Source organism: Musca autumnalis, unplaced genomic scaffold, assembly GCF_047663935.1.
Source record: "Musca autumnalis isolate F117 unplaced genomic scaffold, ASM4766393v1 scaffold_2, whole genome shotgun sequence".
Lineage (NCBI taxonomy): Eukaryota > Metazoa > Arthropoda > Insecta > Diptera > Muscidae > Musca > Musca autumnalis.
In genome coordinates, this window is record NW_027411755.1 from 3,789,382 (window position 1) to 3,801,521 (window position 12,140).

At 35.1% G+C, this 12,140-nt stretch overlaps 1 protein-coding gene and 1 long non-coding RNA gene across 2 annotated transcripts in view; one reads left to right on the top strand and one right to left on the bottom strand.

Annotated features, from left to right (window-relative positions):
* The window catches only part of LOC141393553 (uncharacterized), a 144,687-nt gene that overhangs the window by 65,724 nt on the left and 66,823 nt on the right, over positions 1 to 12,140 (bottom strand). The gene's annotated exons all lie outside the window — the stretch shown is intronic.
* On the top strand, positions 600 to 1,349 carry Gpb5 (Glycoprotein hormone beta 5). The gene is made up of 2 exons (XM_073965069.1): positions 600 to 654; positions 713 to 1,349. The coding sequence occupies exons 1-2, from the start codon at positions 638 to 640 to the stop codon at positions 1,203 to 1,205; spliced, it is 510 nt and encodes a 169-aa protein (XP_073821170.1). The 5' UTR covers positions 600 to 637; the 3' UTR covers positions 1,206 to 1,349.

Below are 12,140 nucleotides of genomic sequence, written 5' to 3' on the forward strand. Positions count from 1 at the left end.
TTCAAGCAAAAAATATTTAAAAACAAATAAAAATTGAAAGTTATTGTAAACAAAACTTTTGTTTGTCTATAATTCTCCAAGAAACATTTTCAGATATTTCAGCAAAGAATGAAATGAGATGTAAAAAATTGGAATGCCATTTATGAATGATGTGCTTGGAAGTTGGTTTAAAAGCTCATTCAACGAATTTTGAGAAATCTTGACATCACAAACAAATCAAGGTATGTATGTAGTTATGTAACTTTGTCCTTTACTTCCTTAACGGCTATTTAGGCTGAATAAAAATTCATTTTTGCATATACCCCTTCCTATTCTACATGTCGTTGAAAAAGGACTATCAAAAGTTGAACAAAATAAACATTAAAACAAAACAAAAATATTTTAAATATTAATTTCAAATCACAATACATAAACACTCGAACAAAAGTTATACATAACGTCACAGCCTCAAAAGTATTATTATCCTTGCAAACACAAACACACACATACACTCAACGCATCATTGCAATTCACCCACACCAATACTATTACTATTGTATTACAATATAGGTATAAATATGGACGTTAAGGCAAAGCAACAAGTCACTTTCAGTTTGTTTTCGAAACTCGTAAGGACAACCAACCAACCACGGATACAATGAGTTGTCTAAACCTGTAATTCAATTCAATTTTCTGAGTTTTTCACATTAAAAAAAATTTCGACATTTTTCAGAATATTTTTCCTTGGACTATGTTCGGGAACTTTGGCTCAGGTCTTGGATGTATTACCCATACAGCCGATTAACAGTGAAGGTCCCCCAGCAAATGGACGTTTGGGTTGCCACCGTAAACAGTTAACGTATCGTGTAACTCAAGCCGATTCCAAGGGCAGAGAATGTTGGGACTATGTTAGTGTATCGGCATGTTGGGGCCACTGTGATTCCAGTGAAATTTCCGATTGGAAATTCCCCTATAAACGTTCATTCCATCCCGTTTGTGTCCATGCCACACGCCAGCCAGCTGTTGTCATGTTGGCTAATTGTCATCCTGAAGCTGATGAAGAGGCTCGTCGCTATGAATACTTGGAGGCTGTTTCATGTCATTGTCATACATGCTCCACCATGGATACCAGTTGTGAAGCACCTGCCAATAATATTTTGGATGTAAAATCGGGTGTAAAAGTTTTGGCGCTAACCGGCATGGATTCCGATGGTTTAGACTACTAAGTGAAGTGAAGAATTGAGGAAAAGAAATCATAAGTTCAAATAAGGGATATAGTTTTTATTAAAAAAGTGATGGTTTGTATTGAATTATTTTACCAACTCAAATGTATGTAAACTTATTTAGGTAATTGTACCTTAGTGTAAACAGTATTTTAAAGTACACGGCGAAAATTTTGTTGTTTTAATTGAAAATAAACTTGTATGAAAAAATATACATTTTTTTCCATTTTTGCAAATATGCCAATTACTCTAAAGCCACACCTTGAAACTATGAAAGTTTCGTATGAAAGTTTCAACGTGTGGCTATAGAGATTAGTGATGGGATATTTATAAATTTACAACAAATGGTGTTGTCCATTGGTATAATTTAGGAATGTACTCGGAAGGTCTCTGCGATGATGCAAATTTATGGAGACATGGTCATCATCCGTGAACTAAATAGAACGAAAAATTCTCCCCCACAACTGACAGGCAAAATGATACGACTCGGGAAAATAACAACAAAGTCATCGGACTGTTTATAGGAAGATAAGCTTGAATAAAAATCAAGTAATTTTGTTCTGATTAAAGCTTGTGGTTCGAAATCTTCTGTGCAAAATTTTAAAATAATCCACAATAAACCTGTAGAGGTGTTCTTTGAATCGGTGGTTTCGAAAATATCATCAGGGCAATGGATTTAATAGGCGGTTATGATGACAAAATCTTTCAGTTCCGAGGCAATAGGAAAGAATGTACTGTGTTCGTCAGTGTTGGTAGAAGAAGACAGGGACGTACGCAGGATTTCATTTCGGGGGGGGCCCAACTTGACCAAAAATCATGAAATTAAAAAATGTTGTGTAGCGTTACGTAAAGTCATTTTAATGGGTTATGGCCACTTATAAGAATCCATTTTCATGCATTTATTTAAGAAATCTATTAAACCTTGAGTTACCTTCTATTTATTTATTTATTTATTTTTTTTTTTTTTTTTTGAAAAAATCTTTCTGACAAATGCCCGCCTATAAAGCACTGTTTTTACTAAAGCAGTTCACGGTACCCACTGTAGTTTGAAAAGGAATAAACGGATCAGCATATATTTTTGTGGGATCATTACGAACCTAATAATCTTGTCCATTTTCGAAATGGAATTAAAAAAAAAAAAACAATTTTTAAAAATTTTGAAAAGTTAAAATCGAAATTTCGATTTTAACAAAAATAAAAAACTGTAAAAAATTGATATTTTTGTTGGACTCCGTCAGCAGTTTTTTAAAGACTCTCTCTGTTAATCACATGCTTTATGTGTATAATAGTCCTACAAAAACATATAAAGACCGGAGCATCCGTTTTCGTGCTACAGTGGGTACCGCTTTCAAAAGTGCCTCTTCGAGGAAAATACGTTTTTAGTTTCTATGCTAGATACAAAACACAATAAATGTTTCCCTTCGAAATCTCATATCTCGGTAAATTTTTGCCCGATGGACTGAAGATTTTGACCCATATTATATTCTACATGTACTTTAAATTGAGCCAAAAAAATTATTAGATTTTTCGAATTTTATATGAAATATTGATACATAGCATATAAATTCAATAGAAAGAATTCATAATATTTAGGATACAATTTTAAATATTTACAGAGTAGGATATTTAGAATTGAAAATAGAATATAATCATATAAGTCCACGTTATGGTTTATCGCAGAATTTTATAAACACAAAGAATTGCCGTTATCTCTGCTATAGCAAGATTTTCACTATTTCGATGATCTTAGCTTAATTTTTAAGAATATCGTCTGTCGTTGATATGTTTCCAAATGAAAACATTAAGAAAAATTTAACAGTTTTGGAGATATGGTGCCAAATGTATACAAATTATGGAATTTTTAGATATATTATAACATTTGAGGCAATAAATGTACTTCCAGTTCATTATTTCTCCAAATATTTTAGTCTGGCCCAAGGCATATTTATACAAGGTAGAAGTGACAACCTGCTGTATTCTTACTTTTTTTGTAAATTTATTTTTCAAAATGTAATGTGAAACTTCGAAATTTGCTACCATAAAATTATTCTTTTCACCGTAAACGTGTAATAGCAATGAATTACGACAGTTCTGTATGCTTTATATTTACATTTTGATTCAAATGTGTTCTATTTTAGAAGATTTTCAAAATGTATTTATGTCTTTCCTGAAAAAAATTTTGGAACGACCCTATTATTCAATATTTATTTTTAACAATTAATTTTCAATAACAACAATGTTGTCAGAGGTCAGAAGAAGATTTTCATTGGTTTCAGAGATACAGCCCCGAGTTGGTTTAAAAAGTCAATATTTAACAATGTTTGGATAATCCGAGCTGGATCTGACTCAACAAAACGCAACTAGGGCTTCTATATTTTGGGTCTGTACTTTCACAAAATCCTCACTTCAAATTTTTTGCACAAGATTACCTTAAAAACAAGTGAGAAAAGGCTATAGTCGGTACGGGGCCGACTATGTGATACCCTACACCACTAACTTTGTGAATAATCTTTTCACTCGAAAACATTTCTTTTATGGAGATACGAAAGTGTTCACCTATCTGGCTTTTATACCAAATGACTTAAGGCGAACTGAACCAAAATAATTAATATTTAATTTTATATTTGACATCACCAACATCAATATTCTTCTATCTCTGATATTCTTCTATGATGATCCGATCAAAATTCCGACCTGTAGTGTGATTGCAGAAAAAGTGGAAAAAAGGGATGCATTAACGACTATTGCGATATCTCTATTATTTGACTACCTACGCCAACCTACTTTGCATAATTTCAAAGATGGGATTTTCTAATTTCTTAGACAGGCTTTGCTTTTAGAAGGTCCCCAACCAAAGGTGTGATATCCGTCATTATTATTAAAATGAGAAGTTGGGTTTTATTAGCGACTATTGCGATATCTTCGTTGTTAGACCAACTACGACAACCTACGTTACATTGTTGTAAAGGTGATATTTTATATATATTGACTTTTTCTCCAAATAAAGTTTTTGCTCATTCCGACCCCTAAATATTATCCGACCATCATCAAAATCAATAGGCTTCTTCCTCTGTGAGATCCCCATTAACCCTCGAAATTTCCGATCCGATCAAAATTGCGCCCAGTAGCGTTATTTCCAAAAAAAAAATGAAAAAATGGGATGTATTATCGAATATTGCGATATCTCCTTTATTTGGTCACCTACGCCGACCTAGTTTGCATCATTGTAAAGATGGGATCTTCTACTTTCATAGCAAAGCTTTGCTTTTGGAAAGTCCCCAGCCAAAGCCGTGATATTCGTCATTATAACTAAAATCACAAACATGAAAATTTGGGGTTTATTTGCGACTATTGTGATATCTTCGTCGTTTGATCACCTACAAGAACCTACCCATATTCGCTTTGGAAAAAAACGTTGTCTTTTTAACCACATAAGTTTTTTGCCCATTCCGACCCCTAAATATTATCCGACCATCACCAAAATCAATAGGCTTCTTCCCTTCCGGGACCCCCATCAACACCCAAAATTTCGTGACGATCCGATCAAAATTGCGACATGTAGCGTGATTACAAGGTTTAGATGGACAGACGGACAGACGAACGGACACACATAGCCAGATCGACTCAACTCGTCGAGACATTCATTTTGATATATATAAGTATGGGTCTACGACCATTATTTCGATGCGTTACAAACTTTTTGGCCAAAACCAACTTATAATACCCTCCCCACATACCCTCCCCACATGCACAATGTTATTTACCGGAGGAGTTACAAAAGAAGCGCTATAATTTTTGTTCTTCTTAATTGTACGATTAAAAGTTTTTGGACTCGATGACAAATACTTTGATGGACTTAGTTCTATACAGTTTTGACAAATAACAATCGATCCTTATTGAACCCCACATAATTATTCGCTAATAATAAGATAATTAATTTTGGAAACGGATCTTATTTTGAGAGACACTCCTCTCGATAGTTACCGCGCCCATAAACTATTTTAGTTGGTCACCGTAGTATTTACATTTTTGTCAGGAAGCATGAACTTGTCCACGAAAAATAGGATATCGCTGTAAACAAGACTACAAAATGTCCAAAGGATCCTCGAACAGTCTTTAAACTGCAATTATGTTAGACTTGTATGAGGGACCTGAAGATGTTGTCCAAAAAAATCTCTTGAAACTTGATGTACTTTTGGAAGTTAATTTGCGAGTGGAACTAGGTAGTCCATACTAGGTTCGATTTTAGACTGAATCGGTTAGTCCCTTCGACCATTTTAGTTAACATTTTTTAACTTTTATGGCGAATATCGTCCAAACATATGTGGAGTCTAAAATCATTATTTTGATGAGACCTATTTGTTTCGTATCCTAGTGTATATAATCTCGTAACCTTAAAGTCTGAGGCTACAATTATACTTCGGTGATGATAAAGAAAAAAATGAAGTGACGCACAAAAATTCATTTGTCTTCATTATTTTCTCATACTGTTTAGCAGCTAATTTGTCTAAAATAGGATAGCAAAATTTTGGCGATGCTAGTAAAACAAATTTCTAAATGGCTTTCATGATGTAGTCCACGAAGGACCGACTCTTCATACATATTATCCAATAGACATTTTTCATACACTTCCATTCCCACAATACTCAACTCGTTATTTTTTATACCCTCCACCATAGGATGGGGGTATATTAAGTTTGTCACTACGTTTGTAACTACTCGAAATAATCATTGTAGACCCCACAAAGTATATATATTCTTGATCAGCGTGCAATTCTACATCGATATAGCCATGTCCGTCCGTCTGTCCGTCTGTCCGTCTGTCCGTCTGTGGAAATCACTCTAGCGTCCGAACGGATTGACGTAGGTTGATGAAATTTTGGGAAAATATGTTATATTTACGTAGGACTTTTGGTATTGAAAGCGGGCTATGTAGGTCCACGCTTTCGTATAGCCCCCATACAAAATGACGCGTGACGCGTCGTCGTTTTAAGGAATTTTTAAGATATTTGGCCCATTTTACCACCGAATTGGTTGTAATTTGGTACTTTGTGTCTCCAGAGGCCAAAAAATATTCCTACCAAAGTTGGGTTATATAGGTCCACGTTTTGGTATAGCCCCCATATAAGGCCCCATATAAAGTACGCGTCATTTTAATATATTTTGAATGTATTAGACCCATTTGACCACAGAATTGGTTGTAATTTGGTATTTTGTGTCTTCAGAGGCCAGAAAACATTCCTACCAAAGTTGGGTTATATAGGTCCACGTTTTGGTATAGTCCCCACATAAGACCCCTTATAAAGTACGCGTCATTTTAATATATTTTGAATGTATTAGACCCATTTGACCAAAGAATCGGTTGTAACTTTGTATTTTGTGTTTCCAGAGGCTAAGAAACATTTTTACCATAAAATGTGTATATAGGTCCATGTGTTGATATAGCCCCCATAATACAATATCTCCCGATTTTCGATATTTTGAACGTTTTAGCCTCATTATCACACCGAGATTGCTGAAATTTGGTATTTAGTCTTCTTTAGGCGTATAAAACTTTCCCCCAGAAATTTGTAGGTATAGGTCCACGCCATCATATAGCCCCCATAGAACGGTACCTTCCGAATTTCGGTACTTTGAAGGTTGTGGCCACATTAATCCACCGAAATGGCTGAAATTTGTGGTGGAGGGTATAAAAAGTTCGGCCCGACCGAACTTAACGCTTTTCTTACTTGTTTTTTTTTACAGAATGAGTTTTAAGCTTCGAGAGCTATATATAGTTCGAATATGACATAAAGTTGGAGTATATTCATTATGAAATTCGCATTTCATAGTGGTATGATATGACATGAAGAAGTAATTCAGATTTCATTGGAAGTTTCTCTCAAAAACAGCATACGAACAAAAAATTTTCAAATATTTCCTTACAAAACTTGTTAATAATGAACATTTTCTGTTCAGAAACTTAAGCAAACTATAAGTTTTAATTTGAAATCTTCAAACATACAAACATTTTTATGAGAAAAAAATATAATAAGTAGTTACAGTTGCTTAACAAATTTTGTTCGACCAAACCATTTCGGGGGGGGGGGGGCCCCGGGCCCCCCGTGCCCCCCCCCCCCCCCTGCGTACGTACCTGGAAGAAGATTACCTTCACTGTGTTTCGCGTCCGTTCATTCAATGTCGTTTTGACTACTTCAACATATTGTTTAGATGACAACAACACATGTTTTATGTCTGCAACACAGGTTATCCCCCATATGCTCCAATATATTTATCTAGGGATTACCCAAATATGGTTTGCGGGGATTTAAATATACCTTTTCGGTTAACTTGGAACTAACTCTTTTGAATCCCACATTCTGTTAAAAGTTAACTACTTTATATACGTTTTATACAGGTATGTGATTTTTTCGACATTTACAACTTTGTGACCAGAGAAAACCATAAAAAATATGGATCATCTATGTCCCTGTCCAGATGGAACGATTAAACCTTGAGTGTCAGTTTTATGCCCCAGGTGTCGCCTTGCTGGCATGATGGCTTTTCGCTCGACTTAAGCTCGCCGGATGGTGGGGTTCTTGCGACAGCTGGAACTGTAGGACAAGCACAAAAAAACATGCCAGTCTACTAAAAGAAAATAAGTATAGGTTCAAGGACCCCAAAAAGGAAATTAAAAAAACTAACAAGCTTTAAGTATTTTCGCACCACACGTTCCTGTAGAAAGAAAGCTCATCTGGTGTTCTGATGAGATATATCCCACCCTCTGGAACTAATGTTCCACCACAGCAACTTCACTTCAGTTGCCCCATACCTACCTCTTCTTTATTCTACCCCCCTTCTATCTCCATTACTCTGCTAGATCTACATGATCAAGCAAAACAAAGTCCAGCAGAAATACGTAACAAAATTCATTTTTGATATTTATTATAAAACTTCGTATAAAAGATGTACATTTTAATTTTAGTTCATTTTAAACAAATCAAGAGTTAAACATAGTAAAAAAAGTTTCTTATTATTGTTATATTTGCGAAAGTTACGTCAATCAAAGAAATTCATTGGTATAAAGAGGCATTTTTGAAAGATCAGGGATATCCATATTCTTTTCAGGATGCTGCCGTGAATATATTTCAGATGCCCAGGATATGCCGTATACGTCTAGTTTAGGTAAGTGCAAGTAAGTATGTTTTACATATGTAATGTTAAATCTATAAAAGCGTTTTTGCTATGTTTCTTTTTTTATTTCAGTTTAGGCTAATCTATGAGCCAATAAGGGACAGCATCCACTATCGACACTCGGGGCAAAATACCCTATATTTTAAGGTTTCCCTACCTGCCTAGATCGAGCTCAACCTAATCGGGTTGGGTTTGGAACCATGGAGTTAGAGATGGTTAAAAAAAGGAGAGTATCTAAAGCAACGATGCCTACCCTTCAAAATGACATTAACACTTTTTATTCTTCTTTTACAGATTTACACAGTTGCTCGTCCGTCCGTATGTCTGTCCGCGTACAGTTTGGGTTTAGTTTGTGTGCATTTCACCTGGGCACCGCGGAGGCAAGTGCTATGCTGCAGTTCCCACGATGTAGCAGAGGAGGTGAGCCGATGTTGCTGCCTTAAATGTTTAGGTAATTAGCTTTATATATATTTATGTACTTTTATGTTTGTTGTTACTGACGGTACCTAGTTGTTTGGGTAACTAGGGAATAACTAGCTATTTTGCTGGCTACTGGTAAACACCCCTAGTTACCACCCAATCTACTCGCAATGTTTTAGACTGGAGAATTTAACATGGGGATGTCATAGGAAGGGGTCTATTGTCCCCTCACTGCATTACCAGTAACCACCCAATTCGATAGTCATGTGAAAGGCAATTGTCCTCTCACTGCATTACCAGTAACCACCCAATTCGATAGTCGTGAGAACGGCAATTGTCTTTTCAGTGCATTACGAGTAACCAGTCAATTCGGTAGTCAGAAATGATAGCCAAAAATACTAGTAACTTGAAGTCAGATAAATGGGTTAATGCATATATGCATTAGCCACACTTTATTTTAATACATGGAGTGCAAATATTTTACAAAGGACAATATAATCTTGTATACATACAGATCTTGATCCTTGATTCTGGAACTAGTGTATGACTACTTGATACAGCGACTGATGTTTATTTGATCCTTGGAATGATTTTCTCCTGGGCCCTTCAGATCATTCAAAAGTTCCTGAAATAAAATGTATAAAAGTTTAATGAAATGTCGCGATAATGAATTGCGACAAGACATATATCAATACTTACCACATATATATTATAAATATTCTTCATCAATTATTCATCCTTCTTATGATTTAGTTGGTAACACGTTCTTTTTTATCTTAAATTTTTTCACAACAAACGCATCAATAAGTTTTTTTTAATTATGAATAAACAAACAAAATGACAGAATATTTTTCTATTTTGTTAAAAAAACAAATAATGTTGAAAAGAGATTACAAGAGAGAAACATTGTCTATTACACTATCCATCGGTAGTCTATAAAATAGTCAATATATTACACGCCGCATTACCTGTAACTAGTGAATTGACATGATAGGCAGGGAAGCCCATTTCCAGTGACAAAAGCAGGCTATAGGCTGTTTTGTGTGCCATTTTTGGATGTTAAGTAACTAGAATCAAGGAGTAACTAGTTACATGCCTATGTCAAAGTAGACAATTGCTATTTATTGAACAACTGGGTAGGTTTAAGCAAAGAAAATATATGTATGTATATGTTTTTATTTTCTTCAAATTCCTAATAAAAATTAAAAAAATGGAAACGGAAAAATTTAGTTTCATGGTTTAATAAGAAAGGTTAGCCAAAGCTTTATGTCAATTTAAATTTTTTTCATTCGAGTATGCCTAAAACTTCAAAACAATATAAACAAACTGTGTATGTGTGTGTGTGGTGTTTGAATAATATGCCAAACAATTTTAAAAACAATCGAATTCAATGATTTTTAAATTTGTTTTTAGACGATTTGTATAGAAGAAATTGGTGAGATTTGCATTGAAACAATCAGTTTATCATATTCACAACTCGATTATGTGGAGAAAACTTAACTCTTCATTCATTTTTCGCGTTTTTTATAAAATGCTCAAAAAATGCATTGTAAACAAACCCACTTGTTGCTTTTATTTTGAAGTTTTAGGAAGTCAAGAAAAACAAGGGTTCTATAGATTTTTTTCATTTAAATCTACCTATTTACTTATACCATGTTTAGTTTTTTTCTTTGGGATGAAACTGTGACACCCTTCTTAATAAAGCTACGTTGGTTGGTACGTCTTCCACTTAGGAGTTTCGCCGTGTATTTTGTTGTTGACGATGACGTTCAGCTTCAATCGTTTTGTTCTTCCAGGTCTCACCTCCGGCTGCTTAAACAGTCAAAAGTTAAAAGGAAAGATTTAACTTAGGATACCTGCCATTTAGGTTATCCTCAAGGTATCAAACATTGACTATTCCAATGAGTGATTTCGTTGACATTCAAAAAGGTAAATAAACAATTTAGTCCGAAAGTCAAACTGCATTATGTCAGCTGTTGGCATTCGGCTATGGGTCAATAGATGGCGCTGTTTCGGATTAAAGTCGCACAGGACATCTATGGTTTTAATAGAACATAACCTGCAAGACAATACTACCTAGTACTATTTCTTCTGTACTGGCATCTACCCACTTTCACATTCAGCGACACATTTATTTCGGCAGACCATTGGTAGTAAGAAGGGAAGGTAATAAGGTCAGTACCTAAATTCCATGCAACTACGTAATCCAATCAAACGCATGAGTACATACATGCGTGGGAATATAAATATTAAACACTTTCGGAAGTTCTCACCTGCTTAAGCAACACTTTCTTTCACTTTAAGGAAATTTGTGTTCTCATCGTGACGATGGCGCCCAACTTTTCAAAATCAATTGAGGTGTATTATTTACAAAGTCCGACCTGTTACAATTAATCGATGTAAGTGTATTTTCCAGAAGCGGGAAAATCTTTATTAACGTTTGATAGTTTGAAACGATTTTTATAAAAACATAATCTTTTTTGTTAGGCATAATCGACAACCACGCTACATATATAGCACTCATTTGACCAACTCATTTAAAGTCAAAATACCTCCATCATATGGTGGAACCTAATAACAAATTTCGGGCTGTTTTCTCAAGAAGTATGGACTTGGCCCTGAAATAACTTTTACTGTCGTAATTGAGGCAGCGAATGTTGCTTCAACAAAAATCAAAGTAATTCGAGAGCAGGTCTTAAAGTGAATATATCCGAAATTTTTGTGGGAAGTACCCGCAGAAGTGGACAAATATAGTCCATATTCGAACCTGATCTACATCTGGTAGATATATTAGGATGTGTAAAGTATGGGCTAAATCGTTCATTCCCTTCAAGAGTTATCGTGGGCACAATTTTTCCGAACATTTTTGAACTTTTGTATACTGAAGGAGTATACCAATACGGCTTATCTTCGAACATAAACTAAGTTTGGACAAAATATTACGAAGGCCATATTTTGGACCGAATCTGCCGATCCGTTCCAGAGTTATCTGGCGCTCCAATCACGGTGTCATAGGGTTTTTTTGTAACTTTCAGGCTATTTTTCTCAGGAAGTATGGACTTGCCCCTGATAAAACTTGTATTGCCGTATTGGGTGCAGTGAATACAAGTTGTTACAACAAAAATCGAAGCGATTCGAGAGCAGGTTCTAAACTGAACTCTTGTGTGGGAGGTACCCGAAGGAGTGGACCGATTGAGTCCATATTGAGACCCCATCTAAGTCTGGTAGAAATTCCACGATGTGCAAAGTATGGACCACATCGGTTACTCCCTTCAAGATTTATCATGCGCACAAATTTTCCGAAGATTTTCGAACGTTTGTGAGGGAGGTACCTGAAGGAGTGGA